General features: G+C 41.9%; 1 protein-coding gene across 2 annotated transcripts in view; it reads right to left on the bottom strand.

Moving 5' to 3' along the window:
- Nucleotides 1–24768, bottom strand: part of CNTLN (centlein) — a 506300-nt gene that overhangs the window by 278572 nt on the left and 202960 nt on the right. For both annotated transcript variants that reach the window (XM_075316500.1, XM_075316495.1), the window contains exon 10: nucleotides 4158–4331. In XM_075316500.1, coding sequence (XP_075172615.1) covers nucleotides 4158–4331 — 174 coding nt within the window. The remainder of the gene's footprint in view (nucleotides 1–4157; nucleotides 4332–24768) is intronic.

The raw sequence follows: 24768 nt of genomic DNA on the forward strand, positions 1-24768 counted from the left end.
CAAAAGAACGTTCAAGGAGGAGGTTGTGGCAGGCCTGTTGGAATACTTTGGACATAATGACAATGGGGAGGTCTCTGACGAGACCTTATGGGCTGCACACAAATCAGTTATTAGAGGGCAGTTTTTAAAAACTGCATCATTCTTGAAAAAGCAAAGAGAAGCAGAAATTAAAGAAATTATAGCCCATATTCAACACTTAGAAACTATTAACAAGGCCTCCCCGTCGTCTACACTGTCCAGGGAAATTCTTACTTGCAGGTTTCAATTGCGATCCCTCCTGTTGTATAGATATGAACATAATCTTAAAAAGAGTAAATCAACTTTTTATGCGATGGGGGATAGAGCCAGCACCTTACTAGCTAAAAGAACAAAAAAACGGGAAATTAAATCTAAAATTGAATTTTTGAAGGGCCCAGACGGATCACTTATAAGGCACCCTAATGGGATAGCAGACGCCTTTGCCAAGTATTATGCTGCCCTGTACAATTTAAGGGATGACCTGCAAACCCCTCAGCCAACACCGGAAAAAATTCAGGAGTTTTTGGACGGTCTGGAATTGCCTCGGGTCTCAGACCGGCAATTAGAATCTTTAAATCTTCCCTTTACTATACAGGAAATTTTGGACACCATTAGAGCTTCTAAACGAAACTCAGCCCCAGGCCCGGATGGGCTTCCCTATGAATATTATCAGCAATTTGCCTCTATTCTAGCCCCTTTTTTTACTAAAGACCTTTAATTTGTGGCAAACGGCCGGGACTATTTCCTCAGAGAACCTAGAAGCAGTTATCACTACACTACCCAAACCGGGGAAAACGGCAGATACCCCTGGGAATTTCAGACCAATTTCATTGCTCAACTGTGATTTAAAAATTTACTCAAAAATGGTAGCCACCAGACTCCATAAAATAATCCCCTCCTTGGTAGCCCCGGATCAGGTGGGTTTTGTGGCGGGCAGGCAATCCAAAGATGGCACCAGGCGGATGCTGGATTTAAATGGGGTGATGGAGAAGTCGGGTGTCCCTGGTGTATTCTTGTCACTCGACGCCGAAAAGGCCTTTGATAGGGTGCACTGGGGATATCTGGAAAGAGTGCTTATGAAATTTGGTTTTGAAGGAAGAATTAAGTCATCTGTTTTGGCCTTGTACTCTCACCCAAATGCTTCAGTTCTAGCCTCGGGTTTTCGCTCATTAAAATTTTCTATAACCAATGGCACCCGCCAGGGGTGCCCGCTGTCCCCTATTGTTTTTGCTCTAGTGGTGGAACCTCTGGCGGAGGCAATTAGGGTGAACCCGAACATAACTGGTATAAGGGTAGGGGAGCATGAACATAAATTGGGTCTATATGCGGATGATGTAATAATATCATGTACTAACCTTGAATATTCCTTTCCAGCAGTGATGTCCACCCTGTCGACCTTTTCTGAGGTGTCTTATTACAAATTGAATGCCACTAAGTCCTTAGTACTACCATTTAATGTACCCGCAAGGTCCAGAAGGATTTTGGAGGCAGCCTTTCCTTTCCAGTGGTGCGAAGACAGTATCCCTTATCTAGGTATCCGATTGACACCAACCCATTCCCTCATCAGATCCAATCTCGATCACCTACTCAAAAACTTGGGTCAGGCTCTAGGCAGGTATGAGAAGTTGTCGCTATCTTGGATAACGAGAATTCAATCCTTTAAGATGACGTTCCTTCCTAAGCTGCTGTATATGTTTAGGTGTCTCCCTCTTAAAATTCCATATAGATATTTGATAAAACTGCAGTCGATGACCAATAAGTTTATTTGGGGTAATAAAAGAGCTAGAGTTGCTAGTAAGATTATGCATCTGCCATATGGAATGGGAGGTCTGGGTACGCCTAATGTGATGGCCTATTATAAAGCTATTATAAAGCTTCTCTTATAGAATCACTCAAAGAATGGTGGAACACGGAGAGCTCCCATAGGTGGGTTCAACTTGAGAACTCTCTGACAGACCAGGGTTCGACGAGGAAACTGATGGAGGTGGAATATCTAAAACGTACTAGGTCCACCCTGTGTCTCCCTACTATGACAGCATCGATAGCCATATGGCGCAGTGAGATGATCCCTAAGATCCAGGTCCCGCTGTCAGAAATTTTGCTCAGAGCAATAGAATCCCACATTCCATATACAAATTTGAGTAGATGGGAAGCAGCGGGTTTTGGAGTTTTGGCGGACTTTTACGATGGTGCAGAGATTAGGCCCTTCAACGATATACTTCGGGAGCACCCCTCCCTAAAGGGGTGTTTTTATCAACACCTGCAGATTCGCCATTTTCTAAGCACAAAATTCCCCCCGGGATCAAACCCGACCTTACCCACTGTTAAGGCACTATTGTTTAAAAAACTAATGAGGCAACCGGGAATCTCTTTAACCTACAAATGGTTGAACAACCCCTCTGACGAGCAAAAGCTCCCATACATGACTAAATGGGAATCAGATTTAGGCATTAACACCTTCCCCTCGGCGTGGCATACTGCGACACAGTGGGTGCAAAGATCCTCAAAATGCATTAACCATTTGGAACAGCTGAAAAAGGTGCATCTACGTTGGTACCATACGCCGGCAAAATTGGTGCATTACATTCCCAACTACTCACCGCTCTGTTGGAAGGGCTGCCTCCAGAGGGGATCACTGGGACACTGTTGGTGCACTGTCCGAGGGTCCAACCTTTTTGGATAGCAGTTTTCAGACTCATTAGTGTGCACACCAACCCCAACCCAAGGCTGGCAGTTCTGAATTTGGGCATAGACTCGTACCTGCAGAATTTTAGGGGACTGATTGTGCAAATTCTAATAGCTGCCAGACAGTGTCTGAGCCATTCGTGGAAGGCCACTGAAGCTCCCTCTGGAGCCGAGTTATATAGTAGGATCGACCAACAATGCCAATATGAATACTGCCTTGCCCACTCCCTAAAACAAAAAACTAGAATTCTTACAATATGGGAACCCTGGCTGTCATCCAGCCATGCAACACCTATTACACAACTATTCCCCGGGCAAAGAGCACCTAGTTGAGATAGAGCCGATGGAATTATAGTCCTGGCTCGGCTAGCCAGGGGGCTAAAGCATTGAGACCCTGACTGAGGCAGCAGTTTATGAGAGAAATCTAGGAGGAGTTGTTGGCCCCGGCTGGTCGACTGGGGTTGGTAATGCAGGCAGGCATCTAACCCTGTACCCCTACTACCCCCCCCCAATTCCCCCCCAACCCTACCTTCTTCCCCTCCCCCTTTGTTCTTGTTCCCCCTTACTTGAATGAAGTCCCCATCTTTCCTCCCCTCTCCTCCCTCCCCATGTTGTTGTGTGGTTAAAGTGTAAGGCAGAGGAATTGTAACTGGATTGTCTCGGAGTATATTAATGTATGGAGCCCTCATGTGCGGGCAGTTGACAATTGTTCTCTTAAATTACCATGTATGATTTTGTATCTGCCGTGTTTTCAATAAAAAACTAATTGGATTAAAAAAAAAAAGTGCCGACAATTGGCCAGCATGTACATTGTTTCTTTGGGAAAGAGATGGTACCAAGACAAACAAACAGTCTCAATCCCCAGGTTTAAAACTGATAGATGTGCTGGAAAAACAAGTCCTATCCAGTAAGGCGTCATCCTGCAACCTACAGGACTTAAGGCATCTGCTGATGTGAGAAGCCAAAGAACATCTTCAGGAGTCTTGAATTAGAAGCCAACAGCTGTTCTGGAAGAAGAATGTATGTAATAAGCTGTACAAATTTAACTTAGTACTTTGTGTATTTCCACAATGTTTCTACATGTAAATTGCGTTTCAGTATAAACTTCGATAAGTAGCAGTTGAGTGGTGATCTACCAGTATAAAAATACCTGAAAAAAGTTCAACACAGTGGAGAAACGAATATAGGATAAAGGGGAAAACACTGACGGCGGAGAGTGCAGACAGCAAGGAGCAGCTTCAAAGATTGTTCATTCTAAATGTTATAATCATCCCGTGTAACAAAATATAACAAGCCTTTGGCAAATGGTTTAATCATTCTTCCAAGCAGTTGTAAAAATTATAAGGTAGACTTATTAAAAAAAAGTTAGTTCCTGAAATCCTAGTGGGAAAAGCTTTTTGATTCGAATAACCTCGAATTGACACAAATGCACCAGACAATAAAAGACTTCTTACCTCGTGTGTTCTCCCAGCCCTCAGGATGCTGCTCTCAAGTGCATCCCTTCTACAATTATTTACTTGTGTTAACTTGAGATCCGCTGCTTTAAGTTTGTCCTGTAGAAATTTTATTTCTGATTTCTGTGAAGCTATTATGAGTTCCAGTTCCACAAGGGATGGATGTTCCAAGTCCTGCAGTAATTAAAATCATAATTAAAAAGGAAATTATATGGCATGATTAATAGAACGCACGCATTTCTGGAAAAGGCCATTATTTCCCAACTACTATTCGCTAGACGTATACGTTCTATATATATTTGCTCAGCCTAAAAATGATGAGCTAGACTTCCAGAAGTGCTGCCCACTAGGTACGCAAATGTGACCTTACACTTTTAAGTATTTACTCTCAGTAAATGAACAAAATGTCTGACCAAAATTACATTTTTTTTTACAGATTTTCAGGAATAGCATTATTAGACCCTGTTATAGTATCCTAGATTCTTAAAGGGAACCTGTCAGCAGAAATTTTGCACTAAACCTAAAAGATTCCCCTTCTGCAGCTCCTGGGCTGCATTCTAGTAAGGTTCCTGTTCTTATTGTGCCCCCTTTTAGACCAAAATAAATACTTTATAAAGTGGTACCTTTTTGTATGCAAATCTTGTTAATTGTACACGCGGGCGGGCTGTCTGTTGACCGTTATTTTGCCTCCTGCTGCTTTACGCTGTCCCCCATCGCTCAATTTCATGCCTCAGGACGCCGCCCAGTGCGCCCGAGGTCTCGCGCATGTGCCGTGTCACTCTAGCGGGATTGCACTGTGCACGCTGGTGACGTGTTGCGCAGGCGTGAGATTATGGGCGGCGCTGTGATTTTCATCAGCAAGTACCCGCCCATAATCTCGTGCCCGCGCTTTCCCCTCTGTCTCCACCGTTCTGCGCAAGCGCTGGCCAGAGGTGATGTGGGTTCATCTGGCCAGCGCTTGGTAAGAGGTGACGTGGGTTCATCTGGCCAGCGCTTGCACAGAACGGTGGAGAAATAAATACCTTAGTGCTACTTTGGGACAGTGATTAGTAGTTTATGAAAGTGTATGAAAGTCTAAGGCTATGTGCACACAGTGCTTTTTTTGATGCAGTTTTTAATGCGTCTTTTGAAAAATCTGCACCAATATCTGCATGTCTATTTTGAAGCCAGCAAGGTCTATGAGATTTCTGAAATGTTGTCCCCAATTTTTATTTCTTGCAGAAATAATGTTTTTTGCTCTTCTTTTAAATAAAAAAAAAATTATAATAAGCATGGCAAAAAAAACGCACAGAAAAAGTACCAAAACCGCATGCATTTTTCAGTGTGTTTTTCTGCCAGAATGTGCAGATTTCATGCAACAAAATTCTGCACCAAATCTGCAGCGTATGCACATACCCTAAGGGCTGATCCAGTATTCAAGTACAACTATACCACGTATCTAGTTACATACATGCCTTCAATACAAGACCAAAATAGGATGAGCACAAGGTATGGCTGATAGAGATATCAAGTTCATGCTATCTAAACCTAAAGGGGTTTTCCCCTTTTAACAAAGTGGATCCCATATACATGCAGTCCTGTAAAATAAGAAACCCAGATGGTACTCGATCTGCTGTCGTGTCATCTCAATATCTTGTAACACTGCTGCAAACAATTGCTGGACTCAGTGATTCATGCCATCTACATCTTAATGACTGGCTGCAGTGGTGATGTACGCTGTCGCAGCTGCAGCCAAAACACAGAGACTGAAACAGCAGTGTAGTGCCAGCACTTAAGGATGAAAAACAGGCCAAAACACCAAAACCTAGACAATAATGATTTGGGCCCAAAATGATTATTTATTGTCTCACCCCACCCCACCCCCAAGGATGAAAAACAGGACAAAACACCAAAATCTAGACAATAATGAATTGAGCCCAAAATGATTATTTATTGTATCACCCCCCCCCCCCCAAGGATGAAAAAAATGATTTGGGCCCACAATTATTATTTATTGTCTCACCCCCCTCCCCCCCAAAGGATGAAAAACAGGACAAAACACCAAAATCTAGACAATAATGAATTGGGCCCAAAATGATTATTTATTGTCTCACCCCCCCCCCCCCCCAAGGATGAAAAACAGGACAAAACACCAAAATCTAGACAATAATGAATTGGGCCCAAAATGATTATTTATTGTTAACCCTCGCATATCTTTATTAGAAGGTATTTGAGTTACTTCAAGCTAACCTGTTATCAGGATATTACAACCCTAACTAATGATGTGAGTAGAGAGCCTTTAATCCTTATTAAATTGATACCTTGTGTGAAGAATTTATTTTGACATTTTGAAGAAATTCAGAAATGAAGTTTTAGGCTATGTGCGCAAACTGCGTTTTTTTTCTGACCACAAAGATGCAGCATTTGTGGCCCAAAAAAAAGCACAAAAACACACCCACAGGAAAAAAAGAAATAAAAAAAGCATACGTTTGTGTGTTTTATGCGTTTTTCTCCATTACATTCAATGGGTGAAAAACACGAAAAAACGCAAAAAGAATTGACATGCTGCATCTTTGTGATCACCACAAAAACGCAGCAAAAAAAAAACTGCACTGTGCGGACAGCAAAAATTAAATCTCATAGACTTTGCTGGGGAATGAAATTCATGCAATTTTGAGACCAAAACTGCACCCAAAAAAACATGCAAAAATTTCAGTGTACGCACATAGCCTTAGTCGCAAGTGCAGGGGGAGGGCAGTACACTTCCAGCTCTTCTGACTCTCTCCCTTTGCCCTGCCTGCCACTGACCTCCAGTCTCTGACGGTCAGATCATTCTTTACTCAGGTGAACTTCCGCCACTGCCCGATACTTTGCGCAGACGCTTTTATTGCCTTGGTGCATGTGCAGTACGCTGATAACGTTGGGAGAGACAGACTATTAATCTTCTCAGGCATTTCTCCCTCAGAGGAGCAAATTCTCAGGCGGTGGAGACAAGGTCATTTACTCAAAAGTGACCTGCCCATCAGAGACTGGGTGCCGGCACAGAAATAGGGAGGGAGGCAAGCAAGCTGGGATCACATGGCTCGCCCCCCTGCAATTGCGCCTAAATCTTCATCACGGGATTTCTCTAAGAAATCAAAATAAACTTCTACAAGTATGATATGGATTTAGGATTAAAGGCTCTTTACTCACATGCCATCACTTAGGGTTCTAATATCTCGAGAAGGCGTGCTTTAATAAAATAAAATCTCCATAAACGGGGGAAAAAATGAAAACATCAAGTGTAAAAAAAAAAAATTCTTAAACTGGCACATATATAGATAATTTTGCAGACATTACAATGATACAAAGCTGCAAAGTGTAAGTCACTTTCATTAGAAGACATCAACCTTTAACCTTGCAGTGTCCATACTGCGTCTTCAAGCATGTCACTTCAGGAGCCAATTAAATGGTTATGCAAAGCTTCGAAAAATAAAGGTTAAATCGCACAGGGTCATGAAAATGTCAGGATAATAGTGAAAGAATACTCCTGATGTCACCTACGAGCCGTGGTTTAGGCACTAAGTGCCGGAGCCGTAATCCAGGTATCGTCCTCCCCATCATACTCAGACAAATACTGGAAAGTGTGGATTTCAATCTGCTAACTATGCATTCCATAATAGCCTGTAATTATTAAAAACTGACAAGGAAGCTACGCCACCTGTGTTTATATGGAGCCAGGTAATGAAAAAACAACAACACTGTCATCACCTCTCAATTCCTGATTGCATTATCAAAACTGTAGCAGAGTTTGGCATCTGGGTGTGACCTTGTTAACTGCTAGGGTAATTAAGTTTATTCAGTGGGGAAAAAGGATGATAAATTATTAGCAAGAAGATTTTGTTCACATTTTATTAAATTGGCCTGTCAAAGGGTCGGCCAAATTACCAAGGGCCTCGTTTATTGGAGACCAGCCATATTGCCACATCTGTTACAATTATTTATAATTTCAGCAGTTGAAAACCAACTGAGTTAGGCATCCGCCATGTAAAGTAATTTACAAATTATCTGATGAGGGAGTGTTTTAGCTTTTCCCTCATTTCTAGCCAGCAGAAAGCCGCGCTGTAATTACAGAACACGATTAGGTTCTTTAGGGAACTTAACTTGCACTCGTAGCCATAGTAAGATGCAGCAAGAACATATGGAGGAGCTTGTGCTTCAACTCCCTGAAGCTCGTGACCCGCCTGCCGCTGAGCCCTCGAGTTGAATTTGAATGAGAGTGCCATGGCTAATGTTCTACACATGCACCATTTATGCCACAAAACAAATCGGATCACTGTTAATTATGAAGCAGCTATAATCAGGCCTTCACATCTGTGTAATGTGAGGCGCAGTAGGCTGGATTCCAGTAATGTATGACTACCTTTGGGTCACAAATTGTGAGCCATATTGCCTCGGTTGTAGTTTACTGAAATCAAAGCAACTCCTCTGATACGAGTCCAAAACAGGGAATTTTTTTATCCAGCTGTTTCTCCCGCTCTCTCTTTTTTTTCCCATTTTTAATTCTGTCTTTCGGAACAAGAGCTTTTCTTTATCAGCTATTGACCAGGGTAGTTAAAACATATGGCACTGGTTCATTAATGAACACGAACACCAAGCGCTCTAATTTAATGAATCCGCTTGAGCCATAAAAATCAGATTAGGTTTATGCCTGTCATCTCTCGCCCCCCCCCCTCTTCCTCTGCTGTTGTGTGAAATGAGTGTACTGAACTTAAATGTACTTGTCTGCGCTTCTGCAAAAAAAGCCGGAGCATCATCTCCCAAATAATGTATTAGCCCCTTTTGTGCAAACTGCGAGCAGGTGAAAAAACATCCACCGGCAGCCGCCTTTTATTGCCGTTATTATGGCATTAATTGAAGCTGGGTCTAACATTTATCTTTTAGAGAACACAACCTGGCAACCACCTTCTCAAAAACACTTTATTCAATGAAAAATCTTCCTTATAGAAAAGCAGCTAAATATGTTGCACCCAGATGGCAAACCAGCTACAGTTTAATTAATCCACCTTAAGTCATTGAGTGTTCAGTATGGGTAATAACATTTTGAATAATTGCATAGAAAAAAAAATGCTCTGAATTTCATTAGTGAAACAAAGCAGAACGTCTGCAAAGTAGGTAGGGTAAACTTCCGTATAATTACCCTGTTGTACGGTAGTAGCTCATAGGCATAGGCTGCAATGCCGCTTTAGTTGACTATAGCTGCATGCATATTATGCTTCTAGAAAACCACATACAATAAACTACTCCAAAGATTCACAATATAGTGCAGAAAACAGAGTGAATCTATGTATTATGCCCCATTCTCTGGAGTAGGAAAGCAAAACAGTCATGCACTCCCATTCGGATTGCACACAGCAGTTTGTTATATTATTGTGTGTGTAACTGACTTATTACAATTTTACCTCGTTATGACATATTTATTAGGATGTACAGAAATTACCAAAATCACTGAGCAGCATGAATTTACTTCAAAAATGCCGAGAAAGAAAATATATAGCTTTATGAGATGACCTATAGTTGTATGCAACAATAGACTGTTAAAGTACTTTCTATGGATAAAAGTGACTTTTCAATTAAAGGGAATCTGTCATCAGTTTTTTGCTATAAAATCTGAAGACAGCATGCTGTAAGAGTTAACATTCAGATTACAGCCCTGCATCTCTAATCTCAAAGTGCATTTTTGTATACCTGCAATGATAGTTTAAGCCTCTTAGCTTTATCATTAGTCTGACTAAGATGTGGAAATGAAGTTAGACTCCGCCCCCTTCTGTGATTAGCAGCTTCTGAATCCTGGTGTGGGCAGGGAAGCTCCGCTACATGCACAAAATTAAATCTTGGATTATAAACATAACAGCTGCAACCAGTAAATTAAGTGATACATCTTTAGGCTATGTACCCACGGGACCTTGTTTCTACGGATTTTGCAGCGGAAAACTTGCAGATTTTTCTGGATTTTCCAGATAAATCCGCAGGTTTTAGCATGTACAGACACTCCCCATGTTATCCTATGGGACATGGGGAGTGTCTGTGTCCACGCTGCGGAAAAGTGCGGCTGTGGAACATGCTGCGGATGTCCCGCAGTCGCACGTAACTGCATGTCAATTATTCCTGCGGAATTACCTGCGGAAATCCCGGCCCTCCGCTATGTAGATAGAGCCCAGGACGTCCACAGCTAATTCGCATGAAAGTTCGCAGGTTTACCACAGCTATACCGCTGGAATCCCGCAGCTAAAAATAGCTGCGGATGCCGGCGGGCAGCTGCGGGAAAACATGCGCTCGTACCTGCGGATACATCCGCAGGTACGAGCGCCCGTGGGCACATAGCCTTATGCTGCTCTCAAATGAGGAAGCAAAAACCTGCTGACAAATTTCATTTAAATACTACTACTACAAAAAAAACCCAAAATCAACGGCCCACACTTGGTAGGGGTTTGTTCATACGTTGCTTTCTGCAGCAAATCAGCAAGATCATGCTGTCAGTTTACCTGTGGACTAGAAGTGTCCTAAATATACTCATCTCCCATAGTGATGCCTTTTCTCCTTGCAGGGCTTCCATGCCAGTCTCTGTGCATCGCTTCTGTGTTAATGTTTCATCCTATGTGATCTCTACAGCATCTGATTGGCTCTAGCAACACATAGGACAAAATGATGCCCAAGTAAAAGAAAGACTGTCTTCCTCCGGCCATCAGGGATCTTAGAGAAAGAGTAAATGCTATACTTCGACTGGACAGTGGAGTATACCTTAAAAAAAAATGCATTGAAGAAGTTCTATAAGATCTGGGGTGCATGGTTGGATACCCCGGGCCTTCCCTCCTCGGCGTTACTGCAGGATAGTGCGGGAGACCAGGTTCTTCTTCTTGTAACCGGGTAACAAATTTATTTTAATTGGTTGATAAGCATATTGCTGGAATATATATGTCGTAAAGATGTTGGGTAATTTATATTATGGGGAGTACATTGGAAAATAATATGTACTTTAAGAACCAAACTGATGTGAGACGTGGACTACGGGTGCATTGTTTACTATGTAACTTTTTGTTATTGACTTAGGTTTTTCCCCTCTGTGATGGTTTTATGGGGACATTCATTTTTTTATGTGTTGTATAATTTTGCTGTTAAATAAAAATGAACCCGATTTAAAAAAGAAAAAGAAAGACTGCCTGGTTTCCCAAATTAGTGGTCATGCAGCTCAAAGCATAGTCGGACATCCCGAAGGTGATGAGCAATGATGGAATCAGTAGTGATGCTGTAAAGGTGAATATCAGGGTGCTCACCACCACTAAGCTTCACTTTGTTTATTGATGCAGGAACATAAGAATGACTGCAGGGATGTGTTACTTTCCAGGCTGTGTTGTACTTTCAATGCAATCAGCATTTTCACATCAGGAGAGTCTGACTGCAGCTCTTGTGACAAGCAGTCAGGCTAATCTGTGTAACCCCACCCCCACCACTGAGTAGCAGCTTGCCCATAATGCACAGTATACATAGGAAGATGGCAGTCAGGTGTGTACATCTACAGGTATTCTATGAAAACTAAGTGAAAAATCGCTGGAATCAAACTCTATTTGATGCTGCTATCAGATTACATAGCAAAAACCCGCTGACAGATTCCCTTTAATAGTTTTTATCAATTAACAAAATATAAAGTGTGAGCAAAAGAGAAATAAAAAATCAATTCAATACTTGAGCTAAGTTGATCTTTTAAAATCCAGCTTTACCGAGTATTCCCAAAAATTAGAAAGGCGGCAAATAAATTCTCAAATTAAAGTCTCCACTCGATGTTCAGATCAGGACCCTTTAATGGCCATATTATTGTTTCCAAGATTCTGTTTTCTTTCTTATACTGAAATAAGTTCTTAATGCCATTGGCTGTACAATAAATTTGGGGTCGTTGTCCTGCTGCAATAAAAATCTGAACAATATCTGGAAGTGATGATATGTTTATGGTCAGTAGTTAGCTCTCCAAGATGTTTGCAACAACCTCCCTCCTAAGTTCCTTCAAAATCTGTGTTCAGATGTACCCAAACAAATTTGTTTGTCTGAAGGAAAATAGTGGTCACACCAGATATTGATTTGATTTAGTTTTCTCTTTTAATATTTCACTTTGCATTTTAATTGATAAAAAAATAAACTATTCACACTTGTATTTGTGAAATCATTCTTACTTTGCAAAATTCTTTGCACACCTGCCTAAATATTACAATACTATGTATTTGTGATACTGCGTAATATTTGAGGTCAGCACAGACTCCTAAAGAGTGTTACGACTGAGCCCTACCACTCGCCCACAGATAAAAAAAAAAACCAGGATAGATGTATTGCCTGTAAGCAACAAGTCCACAGTCAGACATGAAAAAGCCCTTAATCTGACCCTAATTAGTCCCTGCTTGACTATGGAGGTAAGATAAGGCAATGGTGCCCCCACTCAACGTTAGCTGACCCTAAGTGACCTTAACTGCACCCTCAATTATAAATAAAGTGTAACACAAAACACCAATAAACATAAATGTAGTGCAAAAAGGCAGACAGTGAGACACTGGTCTAAGAATGTATAAACACAGTCGTACATGGAAGATGGAGTAAAACTTAAGAAAGATTTGCAGAAACCCCCTAAATTCCCAAATGTAACAGAAAGGCAAGGATACTGGAAAGGGAAGTTCAAAAGCAAACTGCAGGGAAAGCAAAAGATTATTCAGCAAGGAAATGCTTAAGTATAGAGCTGGGACTTCAAATATCCATCCAGGAATATAGCCAGTAACATAGGCATGTGCAGGGTGAGTATAAATAGCCCCTCCCAAGATGTGACAGGCAAAAAAAATGAGTAAGTGAAAACACCTGAATGGAATCTAAATAGAAGAAATAGGATAGACTAAAGAACTATCAGGAGTTGGACAAAGAAAAAAAAAACAGATTATGGTCCAACAGAGGGGGAAACCAACCAACCAACCACACACACACACACAGGTCCCCGGATCAAGCCCCATAGTCAAGCAATGACAAAGAGGTTTCAGACTAATTCCTAAACCTATGTCCATTATTTTCATTGAATTAAAAAACTAGGGCTGAATACATCTACATTTCTTTTCAATTCTGTAATCTTATCCTTTCAGATAGTGTACGTTCAGCCAAACATTAGTATTTTCAGTAGGGTGCATACACATGATGTCTATATGGTATCAGCCTATTTACTGCACACATTGAACTTAATGAGCGAGTAGGGTCTAAAAAACGAATCCAACCACTACATGTTGTGATTGTTTACACATGAACCATGGGTCCATGTGTAAAAACATTCACGTGGAAAACCACATTAACTTGCATTGTTCAGTGTACATTCATTGTACATGGACATATCATAAGCTTGTCTGAAGATCAACATGTTTCATCTGTTTCATATGGAGAGAAGTATAGTGCTAACATAAATAAACTGCTTTTTTTTGCATCAGTTTTTTAAAAAAAAATGCAGCGTGTGCTATTTTAATACACATCAAGGATCGAAAATGGCCATTAATATCTATGGAGAGTGCTTAAAATAGAGTGCATCAGTCTTCCATCAGTATTTCATAAGTTTGTTTAATTTATTGCTATTTTCAGATGAATAAAAACTACTGTATTTTTCGGATCGGATTATAAGACGCACTTTTCCTCCCAAAAATTTGGGAGGAAAATGAGGGGTACGTCTTAAAATCCGAATATAGCTTTACCTGGGGGTCCTGTCTGTGCGGCGATCGGGTGGTTGCGTGCAAGCGGCCGGGTGCCTGTGCTTGCGTGCCGGTGACAGCCGGGTACCTGTGGCTGCGTGCGGGCAGCAGTCTGGTGCCTGTGCCTGCGTGCTGGCGGCAGTCGGGTGCCTGTGTGTGGGAGGCAGTCGGCACCGACAGGCACCCGGCAGCCGCCCGCACGCAGCCACAGGTACCCGGCTGCCACCTGCACGCAAGCACAGGTACCCGGACACTTGCACGCAGGGTGTGGGGGCCACCTGCTGGCTGCCACTGTGCGTGCGGCGGGCAGCTGTGCAGCAGGTTACCCAGTTTGTCCGCGGTCCCAGTTTCAAATGATGGCGCCGGGAGCGGGCGCGTGAGCAGATGGAGCTCTTGGATGATGACGTGTGAAGGAGGCCTAAGAGTGTGAATGTGGCCTTAGGCATCATTCAGGTGTTTGTTTTCCTTGTACATGTTCCATCTATGTTTTTTCATAAATGAAATATATACTCATTATAGTCTATGGGACTGTTCATATGTCCAGTTTTAATCCGATTTGTGGATCAAACTCACCCATTAAAGTGAATAGGTCATTAGAAGGGAAAAAAAAGGACAGCATACTGATCGTCAGAAATAGACATCTGTAGGATGCGGTTTGCTATGAAACGTTTAATAAACCTTGATAATTTTTTTATTTTTTAGTATACAAGAATAACTGATGAAAGACAGCTTTACAGAGCAGACTAATGCATGTCTATAGCTGCCAGCTCCTGACCTATGAGAACATGGAATTGAACAAGGAGAGGTAATATCTGCAATTTGTGGACATCACTGGCACAAGTTTTAGTACAGCTTTGTGAACTCAAAGGAAAACTAATAAAACATGGGAAAAAACTGACTAAATAGTGGTGAAAATCTGGTACAAACTTTCATTTTTGTCTTATAAATCATTTTGTATAGCATGGAAAGTTATGAAATTACGTTATGGAATTAGTCTTCAGCCCTGTAAATAAAACAAAAAAAAATAAATTCTGTAAGGGACTTCCTAACCCTTTATTTCCCCAGTCTATTTGATTACCTCCACTTACAATGATATCAGAACGTACACACTTGGAGTACAGATGCTGGCAGTTAAAGGCTGTGTCACGGTTCCTCCTCACCATCCACATGGCTAGGGGGCGGAGCCTTCTCCCGGGCCTCACCTCCGGAGCTTGGATGCTTTAAAAACTGACATCTCCAGTGAACCAGCGCCAGCTATAATCTTAGCGCTGCTTTGCCTGTGATTGCTGGTCCTGTAAGTGTTATCCTGATCCGTCTATTTCTGTGCCCTCATGCCCTGTCTGTGTTACATCCCCTAGTCATCCCCCCATTCCTCCCTCCCCTCTCCTACCTCCCCACTCAGTTGCTTCCTCTGGTACTGACCTCGGCCTGACCTCGACTCCGCTTCTGCTCGTTCCTCCGGTCCTCCTTTTGCTCATACTGTGCTTGACCCGGCCCGCCTGACAGTTCCTCGCACGCCCCGCAGCTCTACTCCCCAGCTGTGCGTGAGGCACTGTATGAGCACACACTGTGTATCTACTTCCTGGCTCTTGTTGCTCTGTGTAGTGTCTTCTGCTGCAGAGCTCCGGCTTCCCCTGGTGGCAGCTTGACACTCAGCACTTTTCTCCTCTTCTGAGAGGTGCACTGCGTGTCGTGAAAGTGTGCGGTTATTTTCTTGCCTATCATCCGTATGCCATGTGGTTTTTTTCTTGGCAGCTATTATTCCACAATCATTTACAGGGCAGTTTACAGTTTTGTATGCTACAGAATGGTAATGTATCCATAAAAAACGGATGTCATAAAGATGGTCCATGTGCTGTACAGTTTTTTTTTGCACCCATTGACTTGCATTGGCAAGTCTCAGACATTTTACACCACCATACGGATAATGCTGATGCTGCAATATTGTCCTCAGCCTGATTGCAGCTGAAGAAAGACTCGCAGATAAGCACTGACTTGTTGACTAACATTGGTGCAATTTTTTCTCAAATTGCATTCGGCGTATTTGTACAAAGATGTGAGCGAAATCTTATCCCAACAATCTCGTCCAGCAGCATATCCCCAAAGTTAGTGAGATGCAGCTTCTGAGCTAACCCTATCACTTCCATCATCTGTACTCTACATAAGTATGTACAGATATCAATACAGTAAAATAGGTATGGGATGTTTTTTGTTGCTTATTTGTATACATGAGATACTGACTGATTTTAATCAGTGTTTAGGATCATCTTTTCGTCAGTGTTTTATCAGGTTTTTTTGTGTATTAGGGAAAAAACCTGATGAGTTTCCTAGCTCTGATCAAAAACAGATGTCGCAATTTATTATTTCTTTGAAGACACTTGGTCCGTAAAAAAACATGTCAATTTTGCATAGGTGAAGACTGGTGGCTAACTCCGGGACATGGAATACTGATTTAAATAACATTAAAAAATAAACAACTTTACAGAAAAAAATAGTTTTTGAGTATATGTAGACAAAAACATATTTATACAAACACAGCATAGGATCGATTAAAGTCCAAGTTGCAACTTGCTGAGCTTCCCACTGATCGACCCTTTGAACATATCAGTACCCATTTCTCACAAAGGCTAATTCCTACGAATAGCCAATTCGTGAATAACCGGAGAGAGTTTGGAAGAATGTTTTAACAGTTGCAACAGAATTTTATATCAGCAGAAAGCATACACCTGTCAGATCTTCCATTACAAATAAAAATATTCAATTCAAGTTAATTACAGTGCTTCCGTGGATGCCTGGACTACTAAACCGGTCTTTGATGTCAGCAGGTACATGTACTAACTTAAGATACAAGACAGCTAGACACTGACTGCATTTGTTCAGTAAACACAATCAAATATTTATTAATCACGCAGATAAAATTTATATTCCAGAGAATACATTTCCAAATTAACATCTCACAATATGATACATGCAGTTTTGCAAATGAATGATGACTATATTAATTAATTAATTATACCTTCAAAATGGTAATAATTGTGAAGTCTATATTTTATAATATTGCAATCTGTGCAAAGACACAAGGGCCCATGAGGTAAAGGGCCACGTCTACCTCCAAAGCAGCACATAAAGGGGTGCATTATGAGAGATATTGACTGTAAAGCCTGCTTTACACCATACGATCCAGCATACAACATCGTATGCGATCGTACCCGCCCCCCATCGTATGTGCAGCACGTTCAATTTGTTGAACGTGTCGCACAAACGAGTAACCCCCCCGTCACACGTACTTACCCGTCCATACGACCTCGATGTGGGCGGCGAACATCCACTTCCTGGAGTGGGAGGGACGTTCGGCGTCACACGGCAGCCGGCCAATAGAAGCGGAGGGGCGGAGATGAGCGGGACGTAAACATCCCGCCACCTCCTTCCATCCGCATAGCCGGCGGGAGCCGTGGGACGCAGGTAAGCTGCTGTTCATCGTTCCCGGGGTGTCACACACTGCGATGTGTGCTACCCCGGGTACGATGAACAACCTGACGTTCAATTTTTAGGAACTGAACGACGTGCATGCGGTGAACGTTTTACCGTTCAATTGCAATCGCACGTAGCTGTTACATGCTACAGTGTAACTTACGATGCTGGATGTGCGTCACTTACGACGTGACCCCGCCGACACATCGTAAGATATATTATAGCGTGTAAAGCGCCCTTAAAGGGCCCACATACTAATCTTGCACAGGGCCTTCTTCTGCCTGTGTAGGTAAACTGATGTAAGAAAATTTTATAAAAAGGAGAAACAAACACAAGATCCCTGGCGTTTGGTTTCCCGGCCAGGTGAGACATCCTCTGTGTGGCGTGCAGAGAACAGGTGTGACGTGTCACCAATTCGAGTAATCATAAGCCGAGTTTAGAATTGCAAACGTTAGGCCGGTGTCATACTTGCGATTGCCTCGCGTATATCTAGCGTGAGTCCCGCGTTGTATCACCCGGCCCGGATACACACTCTCCTTAGAGGAGCGGGTCGGTTGCATGCATCTCTATGCAGCTGAGACGCTCCTGTCCGGAGAGTGTGTGGCCATGACGAGTGATGCAACACGAGACTAGCGCGAGATACACGTGAGGCACTCGCAAGTGTGACACCAGCCTTAAGGAAAGTCACACAGCTTCTGTCCACAGTCCGAGAACGCTAACTTGAAACTGACCTGGTTGCAACAAGTGACCGGGTCATCTTAACTAGTTATATACTCAACAACTTGAAGAAATATAGTTAGGTACAGAAATATTTCGACAGTGACAAGTTTTGGCATTTTAGCTGTTTACCAAAACAAATTCAAGATATGGTTATATAATCAATCTGGGCTTAAAATGCCGACTCTCAACTTCAATTTGAGGATATTCACAGCCTAACTGGAGTAAAGGTTTATGACTTATAGCTCTTTAATATGTAGTGACCTCTTTTTCAAGAGACTAAAAGTAATTGGACGGACATCTCAAAAGCTCTTTAACCCATTCACCCCCGGCCACTAAAACACCCTTCTGACCGGGCTTTTTTTACGATTCTGACCAGTGTCACTTTGATAGGTTATAATTCTGGAACGCTTAAACGGATCTCGGTGATTCTGAGAATGTTTTTTCACGATATATTGTTTTTCATAATACTTGTAAATTTAGGCACATTTTTGTGCACTTATTTGTGAATATTCTGGAAATTTGGCAAAAAATTTGAAAATTTCACAATTTTCAAACTTTGAAATTTTATGCCCATGAATCCGAGGGTTATGTCACACAGAATAGTTACTAAATAACATTTCCCACGTCTACTTTACACCAGTGCAATTTTTGAGACAATTTTTTTTTTTGTTAAGAAGTTAGAAGGATTCAAAGTTCATTAGTAATTTCTCATTTTCCAACAAATTTTACAAAACCATTTCTTTAGGGACCACATCACATTTGAAGTGACTTTGAGAGGTCGAGGTGACAGGAAATACCCAAAAATAACACCATTTTAAAAACTGCACCCCTCACACTGTTCAAATCCACATCCAAGAATTTTTATTAACCCTTTAGGGTCTTCACAGGAACCAAAGCAATGCGGAAGGAAAATATGAAAATGTTACTTTTATACACAAAATTGTTACTTTTTCCATAAAATTAAGCATTTTCACAAGGCTATCAGGAAAAAATGCACCATAAAATGTATTGTGCCATTTGTCTCGAGTACGCTGATATCTCCTATGTAGTTGAAATCAATTGTTTGGTCGCATGGCAGGGCTTGAAAGGGAAGGAGTGCCATTCAAATTTTTTAAGGCAAAATTAGCTGGAACTATTAGCGGACGCCATGTCGCGTTTGGAGAGCCCATGAGGTGCCTAAATAGTGGCACTCCCCCACAAGTGACCCTATTTTGGAAACTAGACTCCTCAAGGAATTTATTTAGATGTCTGATGAGCCACTTACACCTCTGAGGGCTTCACAGAAGTTTATAACGTTGAGCTGAAAATAGAACAAAATTCACAGGAACCAAAGCAATGTGGAAGGAAAAAATGAAAATTTTACTTTTATACACAAAATTGTTACTTTAGCCATAAAATTTTGCATTTTCTCAAGGCTATCAGGAAAAAATGCACCATAAAATTTACAGTGCAATTTGTCTCGAGTATGACGATACCTCATATGTGGTGGAAATTAGTTGATTGGGCGCACAGTAGGGCTCGGAAGGAAAGTAACGTCATTCAAATTTTTGAAAGCAAAATTAGCTGGAATAAATTGTGGACACCATGTCACATTTGCAGACTCCCTGATGTGCCTAAACAGTAGAGCTACCCTACAAGTGACCCTATTTTGTAAACTAGACTCCTCAAGGAATTTATCTATATGTTTGGTGAGCCCCTTCAACCCTTAGGGCTTCATTAAATAATTTACTTTTTTTTTTAACCACAAAATTGTTGCTTCAACCAGGTACCTTTTTTTCCCACAAAGGTATCAGGAAAAAATGCACCATAAATGTATTGTGCAAGGTCTCTTGAGTATGCTGATACCTCATATGTGGTGGAAATCAACTGTTTGGCCACAACACAGGGCTCGGGAGGGAAGAAGTGCTATTTGAAGTACAGATTTTCCTAGAATAGTTTGCAGACTCCATTTGCAGAGCATCTAAGTGCCAGAAGAAATCCCCCTCAAGTGACCAAATTTTGGAAATTACACTTCTCTGGCAATTCATCTACTGATGCAGTGATTATTTAGTCTCTGGAAAACATCCATGGTGTCAAACACAGTGAATGTTGCAGAATTAAAAATTGCAAATAAGTCTTTGTGCCCAGTACATTGTAGTGCCCGTACAATGTAGTGCCCAATACATTGTAGTGCCCAAACATTGTGTACAGCTCGTGATTCTGTAAACCTGCACTACGTACATTTTAGTGGGCTCTTCTGACTACAACAATGGCAAAGATGTGGATGCAAACTGTGATTTAGCCACATTGTGACGCTCAGAAGAGAGTGGTGCATTTTGATTGGGAGCACAGATTTAGCTGGATTTCTTTTTTTGAGGGTGGGAGCCATAGTGTTTTTCGAGAGCTTTTAGGCCACCAGTAATGTGGAAGCCCCCTATATTTCTGTTAGTTGATGACAGACCTGAGTGGGGACTTGTGTTTTTGTGGGTGCAGTTGAATGCTATTTGGTGTCAATTTTGATACAGAATATTTTGGATCAGTTCACATTTATCTTGTGCTCTATGCTGAGCGCTTACATCGGGGTTTCCACCTACATCTCCAAAATACATGATTCAGCTGAAACCCCCGACGGATCTATTTACTAATGAGGCAGCAGACTCTGTTTGCCCAGCTGAGGAGACTTACGTCTCCGCAGCATAAATTGACATGCTGCATCTAGGGAAGCTGTGCTGCATGTCAGTTTACGCTGCGGAGAAAAGCAGCAATGTGCATGGGATTTCTATAGATCCATCCACCGTGCTTGTACCCCACAACACATCGGTTTGGACGCAGCGAAAAGATGCTGCGTCCAATATACTGCTATTCTTGATTGTGGGCAGGTAGCCTTACACATAATCCTGATGCAAGCGCTCAGCGTGGAGCGTAGGATCAATATGAGCCACGCCGTTCCACAATCTTTTAGCGACAGAATGAACAAATCAATAGCAGTTGAAGAATTAGCTTTATTTTTTTTTTTTTTATGCCGTTCACCATGTGGTATATGTGATTAGGCGGCTTTTTTCCTCCGGTCAGTACAATTACAGCGATACCAGGTTTATATATTTTTTTTTTAGGTTTGGCAACTATCATACTAAAAAAACGCTTTTTTACAAGGATTTTTGCATCACCGGATTTTGAAGGCTGCTAACAGAGTCATGTGAGGGCTTGTTTTTTGCGGGATCAGTTGGAGTTTTTATTGGAAACATTTTTGGTCTCATAATTTTTGATCACTTTCTATTTCACTTTTTGTGAGGCAGAATCAAGAAGAAACAATAATTCAGGAATAGTTTTTTTGGGTTTTTTTTTACGCCGCTCACCGTGCTTTATTCTTCAGGTCAGTACGATTACAGTGATACTATATTTATATATTTTTTTTTTCTTCCCACTTTTTACACCATAAAAACAATTTTATAGGGAAAAAACCTGTTTTTGCATTGCTGTATTCTGAGAGCTATAACTTTTATTTTTTGGCTGACGGAGCTGTACGGCAGCTTGTTTTTTGCAGGACAAGATGACATTCTCAGCGGTACCCTTTTTATATGACTTTTTGATCGAGTTTTATTCCACTTTTTTGTCAGCTGTATGTTGAAAAGACAGTTTTATATAAAAAAAATAATAACACATTTTTCCTCTTCATTTTTTCCTTCCTTCCTTCCTCTATGCGGGCAGGCGGGCTGTAGTGGCTGTATAGAGCAGGCTGGTGCGCGAGTGTCCCAGATGCTCTGAGTTCAAATGATGGCACCCGGAGTCAGCATGTGCGCAGGTGGAGCTCTCGACTGAGAGCTCCATCTGCACACATGCCACTCCGGGTTCCACTTCTTTGAAGCCAGGACCGCTGACAGAGCATCTGGGACACCTGACGCACAGGCATGCTCCAAACAGCCACCGCAGCTTCCGCTGCCAGGACACCGACCCCATCGCTGCCAACACAGATCCCACCTGCACCGCCTCTGCCTCCTGTGATTCCACTCCACCACCGCTGCCAACCCCCTCCAGTAAAACAACACCGGAGTATAAGACGGACCCCATTTTTTTTACCTTCTTTTCTCTAAATTTGGAGTGTGTCTTATAATCTGATGCGTCTTATGAAATGAAAAGTACGCTACTTATCTTCTTACTGCACTTACAAGGTTTTTAAACTACTCATTTTTGTTTATTCTTGTAAAAATGTACTATGTATTGTTATTACTTTTGTATATTTTGTGTATGTATTATACACATTCTCATGTTGTATACGTTATATGTACAGATAACCTTGACAAAGACCTAGTCGAGGTCGAAAAGTCGGTTTGGATGTTTTTGTGGTGCCGAATTGGAATAAAACTATTTCACTTTTTGCAGCATTTATGAATCCAATTGGTCTTATTTGGTGCTGAGGTTATTCACTATAAAAATGGAGGTAATACATGCTTTTATTTTAGAGAATGAAGATATACAGGGATAGTTAGGAAGGGAATTTGGACTTGTAAATGTAAATGTTGCAGATTTAGAGGGCATAAGGGACATGACAAATACCCTTTAAATAAAAAATAGTGGCCTGCAGAGCACAAATCACGAAGTTTTGGGCACTGTCCAAATATTTCTGGACCTAACTGTATATAGGTAACATGCAGCTAACAGATTTTGGTGTAAAGAGAACAATTTTATTTTAAATTTAGCAAAAGGAATTGTTGTTGTCAGGAAAGTGGCAAGAGAACATTGTCCCGTTAGTATAACAGTAACCATGTGCAGAAGGTCAAGACCTGTACTTAGCCAGACTATGTGTTACGTCACCACCGGAGTCCGCTCCAGCGACTTCTACTCCAATCGCCAGGCGACGCCGTGTTCCTGTCGTGGATGGTTCTGGTGATGGGAGAGGAGTCGATGCCAGCGGCGCCGGTGGGCAAAGGCTCCGCTCATCCACTGGGCTGGGTTTCTTTGGGATCTGCAGTACCACTGACTGACTATAGTAGGCGTGTGTCTTCCAGCTGAAGTTACCATCATTCAGCTACAGCCAATGGGACACCACACCCTTCTTAATTCCCCTCCTGTCTGCTGACCACTGCCAGAGATAGTTCTGATATTCTGGCTCCTGTTCTGCCCTGTTCTGTTTTGTGATTCTGGTGTTCTGACTTCTGCTTATTTCCTGACTACGTCTCCTGCCTGCTGTTTATGTACCTCGCTGCCCGATCCGGATATGACCTCTGCTACGTTTTCTGATTACGTCATTGCCTACCGATTCTGTCCCTGTTCTTCAATTCCTGGTTTGACCCTGCCTGATAACTACTGTCACCGAACTGCAGCCTTCCACAGGTAGTGATCACCAGGGCCCTGTGTAATTCCAAATCCCTGTATAGGGGTTAAAGGGTTTCAGGGTTCTGGGGGTCCTACTTAGTGAAGTGGCTTCCCTCTAGCCTGTCCATTACAGCCTGTCTGAGTCTGTGGATCCAGGCAGGCGTTAAACTATGTATATCTCAGTTATAAGACCTCACAGCTCTTAGATTTTACCAAAAAAATTGTAAACCTTTTCCTCTGCAGTGTAATGTTGATCACAACCGCACTCTGACTACACAGATGGCAATAATGTGCTGTGTGTGATTTTCACAGACCCATAGATATATATGGGTAAATTTCATCCATCACGCCAATAAAAAATGGTCAGCAAAAATACACAGACGTATGAACACACTAGAAAGACTATAATGGGTATACTTCAATTTATAAAAGGAGAGAGACCCAGGGCACCACTCCGCACTATATACAAATCATGCCAAGTCCATATAGTAGTGTGAATCAGAAAAACAGCTCTGGGGTGCACATGAAAAAAGACGATATATGATCCAATTTAGGAAGAAGATGGCACTCACCAGATATATGCTGTGTGAACACGTATTTATTCGGATGTGGAGGTTACATGTGCAGGGCAGGTGGGTGGGGAGGGAGAGCTATACACGTCCGACGACGGCCGTTTCGCACTTCCAAAAGTGCTGGAGACCAGATGAAGCACTTTGGAAGTGCGAAACGGCAGTCGTCGGACGTGTATAGCTCTCCCTCCCCACCCACCTGCCCTGCACATGTAACCTCCACATCCGAATAAATACGTGTTCACACAGCATATATCTGGTGAGTGCCATCTTCTTCCTAAATTGGACTATAATGGGTATGTATTCTATCCATGAAAACCACGGATAGAGGACGTACATGAAAAATGGACATCTGAATGAGGCCTAGGTGTCACAAAATCATATCTTATAGAGCAGACATAAATTGGCCAACCCCTTTAATGTGAGGATTTGTACCCTAAATTGCCATTACACAGAAGCATTAGGTACATTACATTGCACATAAAAGAAAAATCACAGCTGACACTAATGTTATGCTTTTTGTTTTCCTAGGTCTTACACCTCAGAACAAAAAACAAGGGCTGGATGTGTAAGAAAGTTCGGATGATATGCACGTGATTTGTCTACAACAATAAACGGCTAAATCTGCTAATAACATCTTGTAATACAGAGCACTTGGAGACAGCGAGGTAATCCTTGCTGACATTCTTTGCAGAGCTCTTGGGTTCTGTGATTTGCAGAAGCAAAGTTGGAGTACAGCTGTATTTGTACATTAGGAAGAAAGTCTCACTCCTCCTTCTCACTCTAATCCCAAATCAACGGTTTACTCTGGCACTGCCATAGCAAAAGATTTCCAAATAG

This window comes from Anomaloglossus baeobatrachus, chromosome 1, assembly GCF_048569485.1.
Source record: "Anomaloglossus baeobatrachus isolate aAnoBae1 chromosome 1, aAnoBae1.hap1, whole genome shotgun sequence".
Classification (NCBI taxonomy): domain Eukaryota; kingdom Metazoa; phylum Chordata; class Amphibia; order Anura; family Aromobatidae; genus Anomaloglossus; species Anomaloglossus baeobatrachus.